General features: G+C 42.0%; 1 protein-coding gene across 1 annotated transcript in view; it reads left to right on the forward strand.

Annotated features, from left to right (window-relative positions):
- Window positions 1–16232: 16232 nt before the first annotated feature.
- VPS53 (VPS53 subunit of GARP complex) overlaps window positions 16233–25317 on the forward strand; it is a 160850-nt gene continuing 151765 nt past the window's right edge. The window contains exons 1-2 of the mRNA XM_036268118.1: window positions 16233–16432; window positions 19056–19136. Coding sequence (XP_036124011.1) covers window positions 16346–16432; window positions 19056–19136 — 168 coding nt within the window. The 5' untranslated portion in view covers window positions 16233–16345. The remainder of the gene's footprint in view (window positions 16433–19055; window positions 19137–25317) is intronic.

Below are 25317 nucleotides of genomic sequence, written 5' to 3' on the forward strand. Positions count from 1 at the left end.
GATAGAGGAAGAAAGAGAGAGAAACATCGATTTGTTGTTCCATTTATTTATGCATATATTGGTTGTGCCCTGACCAGGGATCGAACTGACAACCTTGGCATATCTGAACGATGCTCTGACCAACTGCCCTACCCAGCCAGGGTGGAGTCATCATATTTTTATTTTTTTGTTAATCCTGATCCAAGGATATTTTTTCCATTGATTTTTTGAGAAAGTGGAAGAAAAGAAGGGAGGGGGTGTGAAAGAGGGAGAGAGAAACATCTATATGAGAAAGACACATCAATTGGTTGCCTCCCTCATGAGCCCCAGCTGGGGACATGCCGTGACCCTAGCCAGGGCAGGGTCATAATATTTTATTTTATTTTATTATCATTTTTTGTTTGTTTTTATTTTATTTTTGTTACAGCTGTTTCTCCTTTTTTACCCCATTGACACCCTCCTCCCCATCTCCCCACCCCGTCCCCGGCTTTGTTGTCCATGTCCATTGGTTATGCGTACATGCATATAAGTTCTGTGGTTTATCTCTTCCCTCCCCCCACCACCCCCTCTTCTGAGGGTTGTCAGTCTGTACCCTACTTCCACGTCTCTGGGTCTACCCTGTTCCTCAGACTGTTATGTTCATTATATACCACAAGTAAGTGAGATCATGTGGTATTTGTCTTTTCCTGCTTGGCTTGTTTCACTTAGAATAATATTTTCCAGGTCCCTCCATGTCATCTCAAAGGATAAGAGATCTTTCTTTCTTAGAGCTGCATAGTACTCCATTGTGCATATGTACCACAGCTTTTTTATCCATTTGTCTACTGAGGGACACTTGAGCTGTTTCCAGATCTTAGCTATTGTAAATAGTGCTGCTATGAACATGGGGGTACATATATTCTTTCTGATTGGTGGTTCAGACTTCTTAGGGTATATTCCTAGAAGTGGGATCACTGGGTCAAATGGAAGTTCAATTTTTAATTTTTTGAGGTAACACCATATTGTTTTCCATAGTGGCTGCACCAGTCTGCACTCCCACCAGCAGTGTACTAGAGTCCCCTTTTCTCCACACTCTCACCAACACTTGTTTGATGATTTGTTGATGGAGGCCATTCTGTTCTGACAGGTATGAGGTGATACCTCATTGTTGTTTTAATTTGCATCTCTCTGATTATTAGTGATGTTGAGCATTTCTTCATATGTCTCTTGGCCATTTGTATATCCTATTTGGAGAGGTGTCTGTTCAGCTCCTCTGCCCATTTTTTAATTGAGTTCTTTGTCTTCCTTTTGATGAGTTGTATGAGTACTCTATATATTTTGGAAATTAATCCCTTATCTGATGTATCATTGGCAATGATGCTCTCCTGTACAGTGGGTTGCCTTTCCATTTTGATGGTTGTTTCTTCTGCTGTGCAGAAGCTTTTTAGTTAGATATAGTCCCATGTGTTCATTTTTTCCTTTGTTTCTCTTGTCTTAGGTGATGTATCAGTGAAAATTCTGCTGCGTATAATGTCTGAAATTTTGTTGCCTACATTTTCTTCTAGGAATTTTATGGACTCACGGGTCATATTTAAGTCTTTTATCCATTTTGAGTTTATTTTTGTGTATGGTGTAAGTTGATGGTCTAGTTTCATTGTTTTGCATGTAGCTGTCCAATTTTCTCAACATCATTTATTAGAGGCTGTCTTTACTCCATTGTATGCTCTTGTCTCCTTTGTCAAATATTAATTGAGCATAATGTCTTGGGTCCATTTCTGGGTTCTCTATTCTGTTCCACTGGTCTATATGCCTGTTCTTGTGCCAGTATCAGGCTGTTTTAATTACAGTAGCTTTGTAGTATAACCTGATATTTGGTATTGTGATCCCACCTACTTTGTTCTTCTTTTTCAAGATTGCTGTGGCTATTCGGGGTCTTTTTTGGTTCCATATGAACTCTTGAAGTATTTGTTCTAGTTCTGTGAAATGTCATTGGTATTTTGATAGGGATTGCATTGAATCTATAGATTGCTTTGGGAAATATGAACATTTTAATGATGTTAATTCTTCCAATCCATGAACGAAGTATGTGCTTCCACTTTTTTATATCTTCCTCTATTTCTTTTTTCAATGTCCTGTAGTTTTCTGCAAATAGGTCCTTCTTTGGTTAAGTTTATTCCTAGTATCTTAATTTTTTCGTTGCAATGGTAAATGGGATTGTTTATTCAGTGTCTCTCTCTGTGAGTTTATCATTGGTGTATAAGAATGTCATCAATTTCTTGACGTTAATTTTGTATCCTGCTACTTTGCCAAATTCATTTATTAAGTCTAGTATATTTTTGATGGAGTCTTTAGGGTTTTCTATGTATAATATCATGTCATCTGCAAATAATGACAGTTTCACTTCCTTCTTTCCAATTTGGATCCCTTTTATTTTTTCTTCCTGTCTGATTGCTGTGGCTAAGACTTCTAGTACTATGTTAAATAAGAGTGGCGAAAGTGGACATCCCTGTCTTGTTCCTGTTCTTAAGGGAAATGCTTTTAGTTTCTGCCCATTGAGTATGATGTTGGCTCTAGGTCTTTCTTTTTTTTTTTTATCCTCACCTGAGGACATTTTTCTATTTTTTGTTCAGGTAGAGTGGGAGGGAGAGAGAGGAAGAGAGAGAGAAACATCGACGTGAAAGGGACACATCGAGTGGCTGCCACCCGCACAACCAACCAGGGCCGGGGACAAACTGCAACCGAGGTACATGCCCTTAGCGGGAACCGAACCCGGGTCTCTCGGGACCACAGGCTGACGCTCTAACTGCTGAGCCAAACCGGCCAGGGTTCTAGGTCTTTCATATATGGCCTTTATTATGTCAAGATATGATCCCTCTATTCCCACATTTCCGAGTGTTTTTATCAGAAATGGATGCTGGATTTTGTCGAATGCTTTTTCAGCATCTATTGATATGATCAAGTGGTTTTTATTCTTCATTTTGTTTATGCGGTGTATCACATTTATCAATTTGCAAGTATTGTACCAGCCTTGCATCCCTGGGATGAATCCCACTTGGTCATGGTGAATAATTTTTTTGATGTATTGCTGAATTCAATTTGCTAGTATTTTGTTCAGGATTTTGGCATCTATATTCATCAGGGATATTGGCCTGTAGTTTTTTTTGTAGTGTCTTTTTCTGGTTTTGGAATTAGAATTATGCTGGCCTCATAGAACAAGTTTGGAAGTTTTCCTTCTTGAATTTTTTGAAATAGATTGAGGAGAATGGGTGTTAGTTCTTTTTTGAATGTTCGGTAAAACTCCCCTGTGAAGCCATCTGGGCCTGGGCTTTTGTTTGCTGGGAGAGTCTTGATTACCTCTTCAATCTCCTTAGTTGTTATTGGCCTGTTCAAGTTTTCTATCTCTTCCCGGTCCAGCTTTGGGAGACTATATGTTTCTAGAAATTTGTCCATTTTGCTTAGATTGTCGAACTTGTTGCCATATAATTGTACATAGTAGTTGTTAACAATCTTTTGTATTTCTGTGGTGTCAGTTGTTACTTCTCCTCTTTCATTTCTGATTTTATGTATTTGGGTTCTCACTCTTTGTTTCTTGGTGAGTCTAGCTAAGGGTCCATCAATCTTGTTTATCTTTTTCAAAAACCAGCTCTTTGTTTCATTGATCCTTTGAATTGTTTTTTTGGTCTCTATGTCATTTATTTCTGCTCGGATCTTTACTATTTCCTTCCTTCTACTTGCTCTGGGGTTTTATTTTTGTTTGCTTTCTAGTTCTTTAAGTTGTGAGGTTAGATAGTCTATTAGAAATTTTTCTTGTTTCTTGAGGTAGGCCTGTAGTGCTGTGAACTTCCCTCTCAGAACTGCTTTTGCTGCATCCCATAGATTTTTGTGTTGTGTGTTTATTTTCATTGGTTTCCAGGAAGATTTTAATTTCTTCCTTGATCTCCTCGGTAGCCCATTCGTTGTTTAATAACATGCTATTTAGCCTCCATGTGTTCAAATGTCTTTGCATGTTCTTGTTGCAATTGATTTCTAGTTTCATGCCACTGTGATCTAAGAAGATGCTTGATATGATTTCAGTCTTCTTTAACTTGTAGAGACTTAGTTTGTGCCCTAACATGTGGTCTTTGAGAATGTCCCATGGGCACTTGAGAAGAATGTGAATTCTCTAGTTTTGGGGTGTAATTCTCTGTAGATATCTATTAAATCCACTTGGTCTAGTGCTTCATTTAGAGTCTCTGTTTCCTTGCTAATTTTTTGTCTAGAGGATCTATCCAGTGATGTCAGCAGAGTGTTGAAGTCCCCTGCTATGATTGTATTGCTGTCGATTTCTCCTTTGAAGTCCTCCAGAAGATTTTAAATATATTTTGGTGCTCCTATATTGGGCGCATATATGTTTATCAAGGTTATATCTTCCTGTTGGAAAGATCCTTTCAATATTACGTAGTGGCCTTCTTTGTCTCTAGTTATGGCCTTCATTTTGAAATCTATTTTATCAGATATGAATATTGCTACCCCAGCTTTTTTTTCTTTTCCATTTGCTTGGAAGATTTTTTTCCATTCTTTCACTTTCAATCTATGTGAGTCTTTTTTTGTAGGTGAGTCTTTTGTAAACAACATATAGATGAGTCATGTTTTCTTATCCAATCAGCTACCCTGTGTCTTTTTATCAGAGCATTCAGTCCATTTACATTTAAGGTGATTATTGATATGTACTCATTTATTGCCATTTTTGTTTAGTTTGGGTATATTTTGCTTCCAATTTCTTCTACTAATTACAGCAGTCCTTTTTAACATTTCTTGCAGTGCTGGTTTGGTGCTAATGTATTCCCTTAGCCTTTTTTTTTTGTCTGGGAAGCTCTTTATTTGACCTTCTATTTTGAATGATAGCCTTGCTGGATAGTGTAGTCTTTGACTCAGATCCTTGTTTTTCATGACCTTGATTACTTCATGCCATTCCCTTCTGGTCTGTAGTGTTTCTGTTGAGAAATCAGCTGAGAGCTTTATGGGGGTTCCTTTGTAGGTAATTTGTTGCTTAGGGGCTCTCTGTGTTTCTTGAACTTGAATGCCTTCTTCCTTCACCAAATTAGGGAAGTTTTCTGTCACTATTTCTTCAGATATATTCTCTAACCCTTGCTCATTTTCTTCTTCTTCGGGGACTCCTATGATGCGAATGTTGTTACGTTTCCAGTTATGTCACAGTTCTCTTAAGCTGTCTTCCTGTTTTTTTTTTATTGTTTGTTCCTTTTGGCTTTCTGATTGGTTGATTTTTTTCTACCCTGTCTTCTAATTCACTGATCTGGTCCTCAGCTTCCTCTACTCTGCTGTTTAGACCTTCCAATGTGTTCTTTATTTCTGATATGTCATTCTTCATTTCTTATTGGTGGTTTTTAATTTCCAATTGGTTGATTTTCAACATTCCTATGTCTTTACTCATGGTGTTGATGTCCTTACTCATGCTGTTGAACTTCCTCAAGATCATGGCTCTGAATTCTATCTCTGTTAACTAGCTTAACTGCTCCTCATTTATCTCATCTTCGGTAGAGGTCTCTTGTTCTTTCATTTGGCATTTATTTCTTTATTTCACCATTTTGGCTATCACAGTTGGCTTTGGAGCCTGACAAACTTTCCTGGTGGGTGTTGGTGTTCTGCTGTTTGTGGCTCCCTCTCCTGGGTTTGGATGAGTGAGGGAGGACCCATGTTAAACACCACTGTCAAGTCTTACTTTCCTGGTTCGAGTTGCTAGCCCAGGAATGGTTCAGTTATCCTTTAGCTTTTTGCCTGGAGGCTATCAGTAGTGGTTACTTGAAGAGCCTTGGGTTCTCAGTTGAATGAAAAACTCCCTCAGGTGTTCAGCGTAAGGGGATTTCCGGAGGGTGGGGCAGATGCTGGTTGTTGATGAGCCTCAATTTGCATTTCAATGGCCCACCTATGTGGGGTTGGATATCCAAGGGATGGGCCGCTGCCTCTCCCCAGAGCCCTGGGAAGGAGTAAGATGGCTACTGTCCTGTGTGGCTGCAACTCAGCAAAAGCTCTGAGCTTCCTCCAAATCCCGAGTGTCCCCACACAGTTCCAGTCCAGTCTGCCCTCCCTCTGCCGGAACCCAAGAAGAGTGGCTGTGGCTATTTTAGGGTCTGTCCCAGCTCTGGGCTTGGAGCTGCTTGGGACTTTAACCCCGAGGGTGCTGCTCACAGCTAAGGCCGCTGCTGTCTGTGGGCTCCCAACCCCCTCTCGTGCCTCCACAATCCTACCAGGATCAAGTCAGTGTCCCTGGTTATATGGTCCTTGCAAGCTGCTTTTCTGTTGCTTTTTCCTGACAATTTGTCTTTATTTTAGTTGTAATTCCAGTCATGGGAGATGGTCTGTGTAGCTTCCATTCACTCCGCCGCCATTTTGGAATTCCCAGGGTCATCATATTTTAGTGTCAAAGTGTCACGTAAGCTCTTGGAAAGCAATGGCTTTGGTTTTTCCAAGATTCCCCCTGCTGTACAGGACCTTGTTCAGGAGATTAGACAGGCAGAAGAGCAAAAGTGCTGGACTGCAGCACAACAGACCTTGGCTTCAGTCTAGCAGGCCAACACTTAAGAGTGACCTTGGCTCCTTACCCTACTTTCCTACCTACCTCAAGGACTATGGTGAAGACTAAGAAACAGTATATATGAGAACATTTAACCCATGCATCAAATACCATGCAAATGTATTTCATTGGACTAGTCCCTAAAACCATTCCTTATCATTTAGCATAGTGGATTTTAGCCCATAAATTGCTAAACTCTAAACCTAACATATAAATGTGCCAAGGTGCAGTTCAGCTCAAATAAACTCTTATAAAAGTTAAAATAAATCAATAAGCCTAGGCAAGAGCAGTGAAGGCAAAGGAAAAGAGAAATCGAGAATAAGCGAAGTGAAGATTTTCATTGGCAGTGACAATATGTCCCTGGCACGAAAGAGAGAGACCCAAATGTGGACATAAAAGATTTGGAGAGCCCGGCTGGCGTGGCTCAGTTGGGCATCTTTCTGTGCACCAAAAGGTTGCCAGTTTAATTCCCAGTCAGGGCACATACCTGGATTGCAGGTTCGATCCCTGGTTGGGGCATGTATGGAAGACAATCAACTGATTAATTTTTCTCTCTCACATCAATAGTTCTCTCTCTCTCTATTTTTGTCCTTCTTCTCTTTAAGCATGTCCTCAAGTGAGGATTAAAATAAAAAAAGATTTAGAGAGCTCTCTGGCTGAGCTCTGGATACATGCGGTTGTGGATTTTGGACAGATGCCGCATCAGGATGACTTGAAAGTAGGGCATCCTAGGCCCTCCTGAAGAGAGGAAATGAGTGGTAGGTGGACAGTCTGTGTGTGGAGTTTTCAGGTGCCTTCACCAGAGTGAGAAACCTGCCTCCACTGGACCTCAGATTTCTGACAGACAGCCCTGTGTGGCACCAAGACAAGTAATTTTTTGACTTTGGTTCCTGACCAGAGCTCCTAAAGCTCACAGAATTTCCCAGGTGATAGGAATGTCTTGTGATGGGATGATCACCAGAAAGACCAAGGACCGAAACTTAGAATTTTCAGCCCCACCCCCTATTCTCCAGAGAAGAATAGGAGCTGGAAATGGAGTTGATAATTGATCGTGCCTATATGATGAAATCTTCATAAAAATCCCAATAGTGTGGGATTCTGAGAACTTTTCAGGGTTGAAAGAACTACTGTCAATGGATTTTTGCATTGAAATTTTGGGTTATATCTCAAATTTAATCAGGAAAACAAAATCCCAGAGTTATAAATTCTGTGGGCTCCACGGGGATACTAAAAGGAGGCTTAGTGCCTAGGAATTCACACAAAGGAAAAAAACCTGATAAGAGCAACTAATTAAGAACTTTAAAAAGTGACACTGACTCCTGTTACAGTTGTCCCTCGCCACTTTGCCCTTCGACTTTTGCGACTTCACTCTATCACGGTTTTTTTCAAATATATTCATTAAAAATTTGATTGAGACAGTGAAAATGATACAGCGCACTGTTGTCTGAGTCAATTATACACCCCTGTATTACAATTAAATTAAAATTACGTATGGACTCTAGGCCTATGTATTCGAGCACCCCCTTAAATCCTTCAATGCCAAGTGCAATTGCTCAACCACTCCTTTGTGTGGCAATAACTTTTTTCCAAAATATCGGGTGTGGTGAAACCAAGCCAGAGCACGCTGTTCACTGACCAGCTATCCTATCCTCTTCCTATCCTGGCCACTGATTGGCTCAGCCTCATGCTAGTTCGTTTCTCTCATACACGCTTGTATATCGCTATGTATTAGAAGCATCTTTGCTCTTGTAAGTGTTTGCGATTTCTGAGAACTTTTATCTAAGCTCTGCGATGGCTCCTAAACGTGCTGCTGCTTCTAGGCCTTCTGACAATGAAACTAAGCACTGGAGGAAGATGCTTACCATCCAGGAGAAGGTGAAACTCTTGGATATGATAAAAGATGGCAAGAAAATTGTGAAGGTTGTTCGCCATTATGTGTTGAATGAGTCTACCGTTCCCTCCATCTGTAAAAATGAAAAGAACATCCATGCAACGGCTACTGTCTCTTTCAACAAGGAAGCAAAATGCATTGTGACAAGTCGTAATAAGTTCATAGTGAAAACGGAGTCTGCCCTAGTCATTTGGATCAGCAACAGCTGCAAGAAAAACATTCCGTTGGATTCGCTGGTCATCTGGGGGAAGGCGAGGCAGCTCTATCAGCACTTTACAGCGGACGAACCTCAACAAGGACCCTCTTCTGCAATGTTCATGGATTTCACGGAGAGCAAGAGTTGGTTCGAGAAGTTCCAGAAGAGGTATCATCTGAAGAGTGTCATTCTCCATGGACAAACTGCCTCTGCTGACCAGCCTGCAGCAGAGGACTATGTGAATAACATGTTCCAGAAGATCCTTGAGGAGGGTGAGTCTTGGACTGTTCTGGAAAAGAATTCCTTCCCGGACATTCATTTTCAAGGACCCCTCGGCAGTGGATAAGGCAGTTAGGCCAGCCCGGTTGCTGGGAGGAGAAGGTTTCATGGATATGACCCACGATGATGTGGATGAGCTGCTGGAGACACATTCAGATCCCTTAACTGTTGAGAATCTGGTGGAGATGACTAGTCTGCGAGTGAGGGGGAGGAGCAGCCAGAGGTTCCTGGGGGTCAGGAGGAGGAAGTTGGCCTTACTATTAAGGTAGTACAGGACATGGTTGGCGAATGGGACCCACAAATGATGCGTGCATTGTGGTTCCAGAATGCACTTGATGGAGCGATAGAACCCTTCAAAAGCCTCCTCACACATATGAAAAGACAGCGCCAGCAACTGCCTATCACGATGTTCTTCAGCCGGCACCCAGACACCCACTGCCTACTCCTAGTGCTTCTTCAGCGGAAGAAGATGACAACGTACCTGCTGAAGAAACCGCACCACCTGAAGACTCTCCTACTGAGGTCGTGCCTTCAGAGGAGCAGTAACCTTGCTCTTCTTTGCTGTGCAGTACATCTCTTCATCTTCATCGCTTCATCATTGAACAAGTTGCACTATTTTCATAGATTAGTGGTTGTGTGTAAGAACTGTGTGTGTCTATAATTAAATGTACAATAATAATATTTGTAATGTATAAAAAATAAAATAAAAAAGATTTAGAGACTAATGATAGCTGTGAGGATGGGCTCTCAAAGCAATGAGTCTCACTGGGGGCTTGGGGTAGAGGAAGCGATGAGAATCTTGAACAATATCTTATCTAAGAAATAAAACTTTTTACTGCTTTTCTAATGTAGACCTAAAAACCTTGGCTGGGCAAAATATATATTTTTTTATCTTCACCGGAGGACATTTTTCCATATTTTGTTCAGATAGAGGGGGAGAGAGAAAGAGAGAGAAACATCGACATGAAAGGGACACATCGAGTGGCTGCCACCCACACGACCCAACCAGGGCTGGGGACAAACTGTAACCGAGGTAGGCGCCTTTAGCAGGAACCGAACCCGGGTCTCTCTGGACCGCAGGCCAACGCTCTAACCGCTGAGCCAAACCGGCCAGGGCCAAAATATTCTTGGCTGAGCCCAGCCAGGATGGCTCAGTGGTTGAGCATCGACCTGTGCACCAGGAGGTTAGAGGTTCAGTTCCCAGTCAGGGCATATGCCCAGGTTGTGGGCCAGGTCCCCAGCGGGGGGCATGCAGGAGGCGGCCAATCGATATTCTCTCATCAATGTTTCTCTCTCTCTCTCCCGCTCCCTTCCTCTCTCTCTAAAAATCAATGAAGAAGCCCTGGCCGGTTTGGCTCAGCAGTTAGAGCGTGGGCCTGCGGTCCCGAGAGACCAGGGTTCGGTTCCCGCTAAGGGCACGTACCTCAGTTGCAGTGTGTCCCCAGCCCTGATTGGGTTGTGTGGGTGGCAACTACTCGATGTGTCCCTTTCACGTCGATGTCTCTCTCTCTCTCTCCCCCTCCCACTCTATCTGAACAAAATACCAAAAAATGTCCTCGGGTGAGGATTAAAAAAAAAAAAAAATCAATGAAGAAAAAAAATTTTAAAAAGAAAGAAAAACATTTCTTGGCTGGTAGAGAATGGATATCACTGCATATCAGTGATTATAAGTGGGAGGGATAAAGATCACATCCCTCATCAGAATATTGTGTGTGGAAGGGTTGTTCGCAAAAGGACAACCTTTAGCAGAAGGAGGCATGGGCTTTTTTTTTTTTTTTTTTTTATCCTCACCCGAGGACATTTTTCCATTTTTTACTCAGATAGAGCGGGAAGGAGAGAGAGGAAGAGAGAGAAACATCGATGTGAAAGGGACACATCAAGTGGCCGCCACCCACACGACCCAACCAGGGCCGGGGACAAACTGCAGCCAAGGTACATGCCCTTAGCGGGAACCGAACCCGGGTCTCTGTGGACCGCAGGCTGACGCTCTAACCGCTGAGCCAAACCGGCCAGGGCGGCATGGGCTTTTTTAAAAAGTTTAAGAAATACTCAATGGAATCTCCCACTTTAAATTTGTGTGCAAAATGTTGTGCAAATGTGTATTTTTCTTCACCGCCTCCAAGGGATCCAGACTCAAAAAAGATCAAGAACTACGGTTTCAGACCAGAAGAGGAGAGGCTGAAGTTCCAGCTCAGGAAATGCAACAGAACTCAGCAGGAAGAAGTGGAGTGGAAGAAACGAGAAAACAGGGCTGCTGTGACAGTGGCATTGTGAAGGACTTCAGCGTGTTAGATACAATGAATTAATGGTAGCTACATTACAATGACTGTACTCGTTAATGTCAATTTTATAAAACAAGTGTTTTTATATTTGTTGTGATGTGTGAGACTTGCGCAAAAGGAGTTGTCATTTTGCCCGATACAATGACCACTTTGTTGAGTAAATAAAGGAATTACTGAATATGAACCCAATGTAGCCAATGGGGAAGGGGTCTAATTTAAAAGCATCTGGGAGCTAGCACACACGCAGGACCGAATGCCTGAGCTATGACCGTGGGAACAGGCGAGCTACTGAAGCTAGATGGAGATTATGATCTGTTTAGCAAGACTGGGCATGCGAGGGAACCAGAGTACCAATCAAAACAAAACTGGGTGTTCAGGATAGGGAAACATTCAGAATGATATGAACATCAGTCAGGAACAAATGCCAGTGTCCAGGGTATTCAGAAAATTCAGGAATGAAAGACAGCAAAAGAACCTGTCATCATGAAAAGCCATGTACTAAAAACAGTGCATAAAGGAGTGCCAAGAAAACATTTTGAACAAGATTTCATGTAGAAATTAAACTCTGTTCCTCCACTACAAGTTGGCCAGGGAGCTTTCATCACCCACAGGGACACCAGGATCTAAGAGTGATAATGCTTGAGAGTCCTAGAGGGCCTGTGGAAATTTGTAGGGGGCGTTTTTGGTTATCACAATGTTGGAAGAAGGGGCTATGCTCCTGGCATTAGGATCAGGTAATTCAGACATCCTGCATTTTTTAAAAATAAGTTTAACAAAAAAACCCAGATGTTTAGGAGAAGGTCATGACAGAGAGGGAAGCTTAAATGGAATAGAGACATTGTCTGGATCTTATAAAATAACACAATCTGAACAATGTCTACTTAATATATCCTAGTACTTCACAAACAATGAAACTATTTGCAAATATAACAGGATACTGGAGATTTGTTTTAATAGAGTTAGAAAGAAACTCTGTCAAGTGAATTGACAGAGGCACATGAAATTTAGAGATCTTACTGGATTTCATTAACAAAGGCTGTTTTAAACTACTTAATATTTCCATCCTATATACTTTACAATTTTTTTGGCATAATGAGAATCATTATGAAAATTTCTTATTTGGGGGTGATGGTTTTTTTTTCCATTTTGATTCTGATGCTAATCTCAGAGATGCACCCCATGGCTCCCCTACAGCCTGTTATAGTACTTCTTTTCCAATCCATCCTTTACGATCACCTATTACTAAAGGATAGGGTCTCCAAGGTTTGTGTGTGTGTGTATGTGTGTGTGTGTGTGTGTGTTTAAATATTAGAGACTGAATTTATGCCTCATTTGGTGAAATTTCAAGGTAGAAAATGTATTTTCTGTGATACTTTGTCCTCATCTGTACCCTATCCCACAGCATAACAGGTAATTGTTCAAAAAGTCCATGTTTGTAAACGTTCATATTTTATTTATCTTAAAAGGGTACAATCTGTCTTTCCAGGCTTCCCCACCTATTAAAAGCATTTCCCTCCTTTGCTGATCATAAACAAATCAGTCTAGCCTGTTATTACATATTTTAATGCAGTATTTTTTTTTTTTGGTAAAGAAAATTTTTTTCTTTATTGATTTTAGAGAGAGAAAGGGAGAGGGAGAGAGAGATAGAAACATCAATGAGAGAGAACATCAATTGGCTGCCTCCTGCATGCCCCCCACTGGGGATCAGGCCCACAACCTGGGCATGTGCCCTGACTGGGAATCAAACCAGTGCATGGGTTGATGCTCAACCACTGAGCCACACCAGCCAGGCTTAATGCAGTATTTTTAAAACATAGTATCCACCTCTTTTGCATCTTTGCTCTTTTATATTCCTACAATTTTTGTACTGTGTAACTTACATTCATTATTAGTATCTTATCTGCAAAGGGGAGAAGAGGAAAAAATGATGGAATTGAGAACTTCCCAGTAGAGAAAGGTTTTGGGCTGCAGAAGGAATGCAACTGAGAGTTGACAGTGGATGTGTAAAAGGACCATCAGTGGCAATTGGGCAGCATGAATTTCTACTGCAGATGGTCACCCTGGTTATGTGACTCTCTGTAACAATGTGGGCTGCTCAGAAAGAGAGAAAACAAAAATGAGGGGACTAGGGCTGATGATAGGCATGGTACATCTGGTCACGTCACTCCTCTGCTTATAATCCTTCAAAGGTTTTCCATTCCTTAACATGACCTTGAAGAGCCTCCACCATCGTACTATTTCTCCAGCCTCTTCTTATACCACTCTTCCCTTGGCTTTCAAAGTCCCACCACCTGGCCAATTTCTTCCATCTTCATGACTTTTGCATATACTGTTCCTTTCATCTGTCATCCCTTACTCCCATCCTCCAACCCTTTGCTTCAGCTTAAAAATCATTTCCTCAGAGAAGCCGTTGCTGACCAACCAGAACACTCTATCACTATAATTTCTGAACACATGCTTTATTTATCTTTTATTAGGCCTATCACCATGACATGTTTACTTGTATAAATACCCTTTTCATACATGCAAATAGCTCCATGGAGGCAGGCATTGGTCTATTTTGTTGATTGATAAATTCCCAGCACCTAACCTAGTGCCTATCACCAGCAGGAACATTCAATCACTCATTCAATAAATTCAATAAATGTAGTGAATGAATAAGTGAATGGCAGGAGGAGTTAGCTGTGGGAACTTGGGAAAGTTTTTGTTTCATTTTTAACTACATCTCCATTTTCTCATCTGTTAATGGAGATAATGATAATAACTACCAACCTCAGAATTGCTATGCAGATTAAAAGTGACAATGCATGTTTAGCAGGGTACCTGGCATATAGTAAGAGCTAGGAAATGTTAGTTGTTATTATTATGATCATTAAACATAAGCTCTGTGAGCAACCAGAACTCTCATGCATTGCTGGTAACAATGCAAAAAATAATATAGCTACATCAGAAAACATTGACCAGTTTCTTATAGTCACACACACTTACCATACAACCTAGCAATCCCACTTCTAGGTATTTACCCAAGTGAAATAAAAACTTATGTACACAAAAACCTGCACATGAATGTTTATTGCAGCTTTATTCATCATCACTCAAAACTGGAAACAACCCTAATATCCTTCAACCAGGAAAGAGGTAAGCCAGTTGTGGCATATCCATACAGTGGAATACCACTCAGCAAGAAGAAGTGAACTGCTGATACACGCAACAATATGATGAAATGCAAATGCATTATATTAAGTGAAAGAAGCCAGACTCAAAAGGTGACATATGTTCCATTTATATGACGTTCTGGAAAAGTCAAACTATAGCAACAGAATTCAGGTCAGTGGTTGCCACGGGGTGGGGTGAGGCATGAGGGAATTTGCGGGTGGTGTAGAAGATGGAACTGTCCTAGGATTTGATTGTAATGGTGGTTACATGATTATAAACAGCTATCAAAACTCACATCATTATAAAATACATGGGTGAACTGTACTGTATGTATGTAAATCATTTCTTAAGGTAAAAAAAATCCAAGACAGGTGGATATTACCTTTTTCTTTTTTTCCTTTCTTTTTTTAAAAGGGCATTTATATTCCTAATTATAAAAGTACTTTAAGCTCACTGTAGACATTTTGGGAAAATGTACAAAGACTGTACATTCCATCACCTGCAGAGAAGTACTATCTCTTTGCTATTGTTTTTATAGGTACAAAATATGCACACATATAAACTGGGACCATGCTGTACATTTTTGCTTTCTGAAATATATTTTTTGCTTTGATATATTTTATGGACATTTTTCCATGTCATTAAATAATTTTAAAAACTATGATTTTATGAATCAATAATATTCTATTGTACAGCTGATTAATATATTAAGCCTTTATTGTTATAAATTATGTTGCTTCCATCTTTCCTTTACTACAACTTTGATAAAATGAAAATTTAAATAAAGCTCAGAGGGGCCTGGCCGGTGTGGCTCAATGGCTGAGCATCTACCCATGTACCAAGAGGTCGCTGGTTCCATTCTGGTTGGAACACATGCCCAGGTTGTGGGCCCGATCCCCAGGGGGGTCATGCAGGAGACAGCCAATTGATGTTCTCTCTCATGGATGTTTCTGTCTATCTCTCCCTCTCCCTTCTTCTCTCTAAAAATCAATACAGAAAACATATTTTTAAAAAAAGCTCAGAGGGGCCAGGGAATCTTCCATTGTGGAATTTCACAAGTTTAACTGGTAAAGCAACTCTTTCTTTGGTTGCAATTCTCTTTTGTTTTCAGTATCTGGGGAGAAAGTGGTTCCACAGGGTGATCTGACCTTTTTTCTTCTGTGGTGCATAAGAAATAGACACCCTAGATTACCTGTATTACTAGCTTAAATTTTCACAGTGTTTTTTCTATTTAACCCTAGCCACAGTTCTTGCAGCATAAGCAGATGGAGTAATTTGTTCAAGATCACACAGCTTATCAGTGGTGGGCTGGGACTTGGACTCCAGTTATTCAGTCTCAGTCTCAGGGCGACTACGCTGGATCTCCCCCTACCACCACCCCAAGGAGGAAGCTGCAGATACCCCCCAGAAATCTCTGCCTAGAGGCTTGACACACGGGGAACTTAACTCCGAAAGTGGACGCTGTCCCATCCTACATATTGTCTTTGGCAACATCGCCACTTACCAGCTGGGGTCATTTCTTCCCGGACGATAGGGGGACACCTACTGCCACTGACCAAGGGGGCCCTGGGAGCTGAAGGATCGCCGGCTTCGAGGCCCGTGGGGGTTGCTGTCGGTCGGTCCCACGGTGCTGGGCTCACCCTCCCTGGGGGTCCTGCAGGGGAGGCCAGGCCCTTCACAATGTCAGGGCCCTTCGGTGGGGTGACGAGGGCCCCCACCATGTTAAGGAGAGCTGAGAGGTCAGGTAGGGGACGCCGGACTATAGGACGTTCCCGCAAGATTCCCGGGACGTGACAGCAATGTCTCCTCCCGGCAACCAGAGGTCAGTCCTCCGCTATCCTAGAGCGCCCCGGACCCCGGAAGTGCCTGGCTTCCCGGAAGTTCCCGGCTAGCTGACAGAGCCACAGCTTGCTTGAGCGCTGCACGGGGAGGTTTGCAGTTCTGCGGCGTGGGTGACAGCAGGAGGTCCGGCTCGGGGTGGGGGAGCTCGTCGGAGCGAGCAGGGCGGCGGGATGATGGAGGAAGAGGACCTGGAGTTCGTGGAGGAGCTGGAAGCCGTGCTGCAGCTCACGCCCGACGTGCAGCTCGCCATCGAGCAGGTGAGCGTTCCGCCCCCTGAGGGAGGAGAGTGCGGAGGACTCGGCAGCTCTGGGGGTGGGACCTGGCGTGGCACCTGGGGTGGCACCGGGAAGAGCGGGCTTTGGACAGAGAGGTGGGAGCGAGGCACTGAAGGGGAAGGAACGGTTTAGGGGGAGGTGGTGGTGGAAAGGGGTTTCTGATTCTAGGGAAGGGAGAGAGCCCTCTCTAGGCCTTGATGGTCTGGAAGGTGGGGTACCCTGGTGCGTTTGGGCAAAGTGTGCTTCCCGAAAGGATGAACCTGGAAGGTGGGACCTCATGGGTAGCTACCTCAGATTTGGGGGTTGTGGAGCCGTTCATTCATTTACCAGGCCGGTGTGCCGCTGCTCCCGAGACTGAATTTAGCCTCTTGTGAGTGACTCCGACTTGAGGGGAGGGCGAAACTTTTTTATTTCCGAAGAGGATCGCGGAGAGAGGGGGAAAAGTTGGAAAAGGACCCCTTTACCATACTTAAATGGTTGAGAATCCTGCAGTTGATTGGTTTGGGTCAGGTTGAAGAATAGTCCCAGGAGGCCTCCCTTTCCCGAAGGGGCTCTGTAGTTGATTGAATTCTCTTTTCATGTTTATTGAGGTTTTTAAGAAGAGTAATGCTATTAAAAATAGTGATTTAGACCAGCGATTTTTAACTGGTGCCCAAGAATATTTAAAACATGCAATACCTGACTATTTATAGTCAGAGTCACTGACCTCTTTTCCCTTAGATTGTCAAATAAAAAAATGACAACAGCCAACACAGCAATAGCCATCCGGTGTAAAAGAATAAAAATTATACATCTATTTTTTGTCAGATAGGCAAAAAATATAATATTTTTTGTTGTGCTGCAGAATTTTAGTGATTAGTTTGTGTGTGCCATGAGATGAAAAAGGTTGAAATCGCTGATTTGGACCCTTGTAGGGTATTGCTCCTGATAAAGGGGGAAGATCTCTTAAAATAATTGACAGGGATATTTAAGAAAAGGGGGTTTTGCCCATTTAAAGTAAAATATTACTGTTAGTTAATGTTATTTGTACAATAATATACTAATAGTTAATATTTATTGAACATTAACACTTACTATGTGTACTAAGTCACTTACCTGTATTGTCCCATTTATAGATTTTTGGATGTGTGTTTTTCTAGGAGTGGTTGAATTACCCATATAAAGTTCACTTGGCTCACCTTGAGGATGCCAGCCTGTTGGGCAAAGGTTTTGGTGTTCAGGCCACACTGCTCCCCAACCACCTCCATTTGGCCAAGAAAATGACATACATTTCATATGCCCTTTGAACCTAATAGGCTCTAATAGAAGAAACAAATCATATAGTCAGTTATTATTTGACAAGAATTTAATTTTGTTTATTTTTGTAATCTTCACCCAAGGATATTTTTCTATTTTATCTTCAGATAGAGTGGGAGGGAGGAAGACATGGAGAGAGAGAGAGAGAGAGAGAGAGAACGAGAGAGAGAGAGATGTGAGAAAGACATACCAACTGGTTGCCTCCTATATGACCCCAACTAGGGCCAGGGACGAACCCCAACCGAGGTACGTGCCCTTGACTGGAATCAAACCCAAGATTTATTGGTCCTAGGGCCAATGCTCTAACTGCTGAGCCAAACCGACCAGGGCTGTTGACAAGGATTTTAAAAGAGCACATTTTTACTGTTAATAATATTGAGTTCTGCCCTGGCCGATTTGGCTCAGCAATCGGAGTGTCAGACCACGGACCAAAGAGTCGCAGGTTCCATTCCAATCAAGGACACGTACTTTGGTTGCAGTTCTGTCCCTGGCCCTGGTTGGGGTCATTCAGGAGGCAACCATCGATGTGCCTCTCTCACATGGATGTTTCTCTCTCTCTCTCCTCCCCCTCCACTCTATCTGAAGATAAATGGAAAAGTATCCTCGGGTGAGGATTCAAAATAGTAATAATAATAATAATAATAATAATAATAACGAGTTCTAGCACAGGTTTCCCTAATAAGCAGACATCACAAAAGAATTTGCTAACTAGAATAACTGTATTGAGCTGGTGAAATTTACTACCCATGGAATTACCTGACTACTTTTATAATCCACCTTATTCAGGTTGTAACTTTTGAAGGGAGTTAACTGTTTCTCAGAAGGCAGCATTCTTCTTTTTCTGTTAGAGATACACAGTTCCTGATTGCCAGCTCTTCATTTCCTGACACTGTCTAAAACATAAACATTGCTTCAATGCATAGTGAATTCTATTGCTGAGATGTTGTGCATAAGCTTCTTACCAAGACTTCCTTAATACAACCATGTCATCAGCTGGTTTAATCTGATTTGTGCAATGCCCACTTATTTTTCCTTATTGTTGGGATTTTGTTGAGCTCTGTGGAACTTTTCACTGTTGTGGATTCTGTTCATTGCAACAAGATCTACGATGTTAAAATTATAGATGTCGGTGAAAATTAAAGATTTACTTTAACAGATATTTTATTGAGCATCTGTTGTGTGTGACGCCTTATAAAATGAAAAAATTTGTTTTTTGTCTTTAAAGAATTTACCAGTAAGGAGGAAAGAAATAATACATAGAAAAAGACAGAAAGATGACAGTTATTTCTAATCCCCTATCTTTACGTAGGTATTTCCAAGCCAGGATCCTCTAGATCGAGCCGATTTCAATGCTGTGGAGTATATCAATACCCTGTTCCCCACGGAGCAAGTATGTATGGAGGTTCCTTCATTTCAGTGGCTTCCGGTTCTTCCTGTGTGTTTTGATTGGTGTGTTATACTATATAATTGAAGGGTCCTTGATAAACAAGGAGTGTTAAATTTGAACAAACTTCACTGTAACCAGTTTGGGGCGGTGATTAGCTAGTATCAAATACTATTGTTGTGTTAGACTGGAATTCTTTGTATAGTGAGCATATTAGAAATTGTACCCTTAAATACTTTCCACATAACTGATTTTCGCTGGGATAAATTTTAAGCCTATACCCCCCCAAATATAATATACATTTCCTAGCACCAATCTTTTTTTTTTTTTATCCTCACCCAAGGACATTTTTCCATTTTTTATTCAGATAGAGCGGGAGGGAGAGAGAGGAAGAGAGAGAGAGAAACATCGATGTGAAGGGACACATCGAGTGGCTGCCACCCGCAGGACCAACCAGGGCCGGGGACAAACTGCAACCGAGGTATGTGCCCTTAGCGGGAACCGAACCCGGGTCTCTCTGTACTGCAGGCTGACGCTCCAACCGCTGAACCAAACCGGCCAGGGCTCTAGCACCAATCTTAAATAAATTAGGTTTTAGTAGTGTTTGTTATAGAAATAAAAAATAAAAATAGAGATTCTAATATTTTCTTCTCACACCCTAATGGGTATTATTACAAGCCCTGTGGGAATACACATACACACTTCTATGGAGACTGCTACTCTAGGTAGTGAGTATTCACTGAAGGACTCTTAATAAAGTAATGACTGAATCAGATTCACATTTAAAAAATTTCATCTGGCCCTGGCTGATGTGGCTCCGTTGTTTGGAGCCTCATCCTGTACACCCAAATGCCACAGGTTTGATTTCTGGTCAGGGTACATAATCAGGTTATGGGCTGATCTCCCGTTGGGGTGTGTATGTTTCTCATACAGCCAATCGATGTTTCTCCCTCTCTCTCTCTTTAAAAATAAATCAATAAAAACATATCCCCGCGTGAGGATTTTAAAAAGAAACTCTATCTTTTGTGGAGATAGAATGTGGAGGGTGAACTGGCGGCAGGAAGACCAGGAGTAGACTGCTGTGATAGATCACTTAGGAGGGATGATGAGAGCTACAGATCACTTAGAGTGGGATGCAGAGAACAAGATCAGAGAGCTATTGAGGAGGCAGAAGACACAGAATTTGGTGGTTGAAGGGATATAGAACCTAAAATTCACTCACTGATTCAACAAAAACACCTCCTCTGCCTACCTCGGTAAGAAATGTGCGGCTAGCCCTGGCCGGTTTGGCTCAGCGGTTGGAGCATTGGCCTGCGGACCAGCAAATCCTGGGTTCGGTTCCTGCTAGGGGCAAGTACCAAAAAAAAAAAAAAAAAAAAAAGTAATGTGTGGCTAGAGGAATGAGCAAGGCAAATACACTCTTTTCCTATACAGAGCTCCCAGTCTACCTTAATAGATAATAATTACACCATTAGCAGATTATAAGTAAATTATGACTTTACAGTGACTTGTTTGTATAACTATTAATCATTTGTTACCTGCTGTTAAAAGAGTTCTCACTTCTGGTACAACTATAATAATAGTTTACATTTATTGGTTGTTGACTATACACCAGACACCATTCTAAACACTTAACGGTGGTAAATTTGCACTTTGCTTATGTACTTGTTTCATGATGTGCATAATGAGGCGCAGAGAGGTGGAGAATGCTCAGCTTACATGTGGCAGCTTTGCTATGAGGGAAATATGCCCAGTATGTGAGAGCAGAGCCCATTTCTGAGGGACCCAAAAAGGCTTCCATGGGGAAGTGACATTTAAGCTGTGCATTGCAGGCCAAATGAAGGATGTTGAACTCTGATTTCTAGCCTGGCAGACTAAGTGGGTGTTGGCACCTTTACCCTATATTTGGAGTAAGAAGGAAAAACAGGTTTCAATGGTAAGTAGACTAAGAGTAGGGTGTAAAGGCGTGCACAGTTTTGAATATATTTGGGCCATCCCGGTGGAAATATGTAGATAAACAGTATTTGAATCTGGAGTTTGTAATCCCTGTAATTGTTACTATCTTGGCATGAATCCTCAACTTTTTCTGATGGACTTGTTAATTTTTAAAATAAAGTTGGAAAATATGGCATCCTACTATGTGATTGTCCTTTTTGAGATTTCACAGATAGCCTTTTGAGCTCATCATTTTCTTTGTTTGTTTTAAAATGATAAAAGACATTTATTAAAGTTTTTTATTAATCCTCACTGAGAACATGTTTCCATTGTTTGTATGTTTGTTTTGGTTTGTTTGTTTTTTTTTTAGTGAGAGAGAGAAAGAGAGAGAGGGAGAGATATCCATGTGAGACAGAAACATTGATCAGCCACTTCCCAATAGCGCCCTGACCAGAGATTGAACCTGAAACCTGGGCATGTGCTCTGACCAGGAATCAAACCTTCTGGTGGACAGGATGATGAAGAGCTTATCATTTTCTTTCTTTTTTTTTTTTATCCTCACCCGAGGACATTTTTGCATTCATCTTCAGATAGAGCGGGGGGTGGGGGGGGATGGCAAAGAGAGAGAGAAACATCGGTGTGAGAGAGACACATCAGGTGGTTGCCACCCACACGGTCCCAACTGGGCGGGGACAAATTGCAACCGAGGTACATGCCCCTAGCAGGAACTGAACCCGGGACTCTCTGGTCCACGGCCGACGCTTTAACTGCTGAGCCAAACTGGCCAGGGCAAGAGCTTATCATTTTCTATGAAAAAAGAATTCTGGGAACTAACTAGACGTGGAAATTTGGGAACAACTGATCAAAGATCGTTTTAACCATGAAAATATTTCAGTTACCCTACTCTATCAAGGTTACTGACCCACCAAAACAAAAGTGTTAGATTTGAAAATTATATGGGAAAACTGACCCACCAAAACAAAAGTGTTAGATTTGAAAATTATATGGGAAACCACTAGGTTTTCACATCTTACTGATGTTTTTGTGTGTATTTGTTTTTAAACTCCTGAAGGTAGCACAAGATATTTGTTGTTCCACAGATTCAGTTATGTCTTGTCTTATGATGCCCCTATGGTAATGTGTAGTGAAGTTTCTTAAGTGGCTCAGAAAATTTATGACCTGCGGTTACCTTTATTTCTGCAATCCCAGATTTACACTTAGCAGTCCATCTCCCAACTCAGATTTCCGCGGACGTTAAGGAAAGGTAACAGAAAGTAGTGGCATGATTTATAATTTCTTGTAGCTATTGCTATATTTTGGGCAAAACCCATTTATATACCTCATAGACCAACAGTCGATGAATTATGAGTTTAGAATATTTATTTTATTTTTTTAAATGTTTTTGATATTTTAGAGAGAGAGGAAGGGATAGAGATAGAAAGATTGATGTGAGAGTGAAACATCGGCTTCCTCCTGCACACCCCCACCGTGGATCGAGTCCACAACCTGGGCTTGTGCCCTGTCTGGGAATTGAATCAGGACCTCTCAGTCCATGGGACAGATGCTCAATCCACTGAACCACACCGACCAGCCCCGAGTTTAAAATATTTGAAGATGTCAGTATATTAAGAATAGATTTAGTGTCACTCTGAGGAGGAGGGTGTGTATGTGTTTCTGTTGAGTGGCAACTTCGGCATGTCTGTGGTTGCCTGAGCAGGAGTGTGGACTGGACTGGATCCCTGGATGTTTCCAACTCACCAGGTCCAGGTGTGAGGAACTCGGTTTTCTGTATTTAACAGCGCTCCCTGTGTGGTTCTGAAGAGGAGCTGGGTTTCTAGTCTCCTAGTAGAAAACAGAAGATAACCATCTGTCATGTTTTCATTTGAGGTTTGCTTAGGGAAACTAAATGAAATTCAGTTTTAAAAAACTAATATAATTAAGAACTTTGAAAAAGCAGTTATATGGAGCTGTTTATACATAATTTTTAAGGATTCCCCCCCAAAAGCCCTGTATCTGTATTGTTAAGAGAAAAAAAAATAAGATGCCAATTTGCTTAATTTTTAAAAAAAGCCATATAGTATTTGCATAGAAGGAATAATAGAAGGCAATATACAAAAATGCTAATGGTGATTATACTCTACTGGGGATGAGAGTGATTTTATGTATTTTCTGTAATCAGCAAGAATTGCCATTAGAGTCAGGAAATACTTTTCAATAATTAAAATATTTCTAAATGATGGAATTAACACTGTACAACCACATTACAACAGAACTAGATGTATGATTCTCAAAGAGGAGATGTATCACCTCCACCCAGGGTAGCCAATCTGGATTCCTATGGGGCGTTTTCCCAACTGCTGGAGAGGCCTCAACCCCAGTGAGAATCACTGCCATCGTGAGGCACTAAGCTGGTAGGAGGGAGTGTGTCATATCCCTCAGGTGTGTTGGGGTGCAGAAAAACTAGGTCAAGAACTATTGTACTAGAGGTAGCATAGAAGAGTATGAAAGAGCAGAGACCCAGGAGTCAGACAAATCTCAACCAAATCCAGCATCCGTGACCTTGGACAAAGCATCTATCCTTTCAGAGCCGATTTCCCATTCTCTACACTGAAGAGGAAAAGAGCATGCCTAGTATGGTTGAGAAGATTAAGGGAAATAATTTTCATAAACTGTCTAGAACAGTATTACATAACAGATCCATATTAAATGTTAGCACCCCCCCCCCCTTTTTTTTTTTAAATCCTCACCTGAGGATATTTTTCTGTTTATCTTCAGATAGAGGAGGAGGGAGAGAAAGGGAGAGAGAGAGAAACATTGATGTGAGAGGGACGCATTGACTGGCTGCCTCCCGCATGACACCAACCAGGGCCTGGGACGAACTGCAACTGAGGTATGTGTCCTCGACTGGAATCAAACTCACAACTCTTTGGACCAGCGGCGGATGCTCTACTGCTGAGCCAAACCGGCCAGGGCACCCTTTCCCTGTTGCTTCCCCAGTAGAAAATCTGGAAGATTAAGAGCAAGCGGTCACCCATGGGTTCACCTAACATGTAGTCAAGCGTTACAATTTTAGGATATTTTTTCTAATTTTTTAAAAGCTGTATAAATGTGGTACTTGGTATTTTTTTTTTTTTTTAATCCTCACCCGAGGACATTTTTCCATTTTTTGTTCAGATAGAGCAGGAGGGAGAGAGAGGAAGAGAGAGAGAGAGAAACATCGATGTGAAGGGACACATCGAGTGGCTGCCACCCGCACGACCAACCAGGGCCGGGGACAAACTGCAACCGAGGTACGCGCCCTTAGCGGGAACCGAACCTGGGTCTCTCTGTACCGCAGGCCGACGCTCTAACCGCTGAGCCAAACCGGCCAGGGCGGTACTTGGTATTTTTGAGTGTTACCCCCTTGCTAGCATGTTATCACAAGTAGTGTTTGTTGTTTCAGAGCCTCCCCTCCCAGTGTCTTTAGTGGCAGCAGAGAAGTCCATCATATATACATGGCCTAATTTCTTTTTCTTTTTTTTTAATCCTCACTCAAGGACATTTTTCGATATTTTGTTCAGAGAGAGTGGGAGAGAGAGAGAGAAACATTGACGTGAAAGGGACACATCGAGTGGTTGCCACCCACACCACCCAACCAGGGCTGGGGACAAACTGCAACCGAGGTACGTGCCCCTAGCAGGAACCGAACCCGGGTCTCTCCAGACCGCAGGCTGACGCTCTAACCACTGAGCAAACCAGCCAGGGCTGTTTTCTTTTTCTTTTTTAATTGTTTTTCTTTATTGATTTGAGAGAGAGAGGAAGAGAGAGGGAGAGATAGAAACATCGATGAGAGAGAACATCGACTGGCCACCTCCTGCATGCCCCCCACTGGCATGTGCCCTGACTGGGAATCGTGAACCGGCGACCTCTTGGTGCACAGGTCCACGCTCCACTGCTGAGCCACACCAGCCGAGCCAAGTTTTCTATTGATGGCCATTTAGGTCATTTCCCGGGTTTTTACTTTTTAAAAATGCAGTTGAGCATCTGAAGGCATAATATATTTTGAATTATGCTTTTTAGAAAAATTGTTATGGCTTAAGCAAGACCTTCGTGTCTAGGGAGTATTAAATTTAAGTAGTGGTTACTGCACCACCAAAAATCAATATCTGCTGCCCTGGCCAGTTTGGCTCAGCGGTTAGAGCGTCGGCCTGCGGTCCGGAGAGACCCGGGTTCGGTTCCCGCTAAGGGCACGTACTTCGGTTGCAGTTTGTCC

Source organism: Molossus molossus, unplaced genomic scaffold, assembly GCF_014108415.1.
Source record: "Molossus molossus isolate mMolMol1 unplaced genomic scaffold, mMolMol1.p scaffold_m16_p_19, whole genome shotgun sequence".
Classification (NCBI taxonomy): domain Eukaryota; kingdom Metazoa; phylum Chordata; class Mammalia; order Chiroptera; family Molossidae; genus Molossus; species Molossus molossus.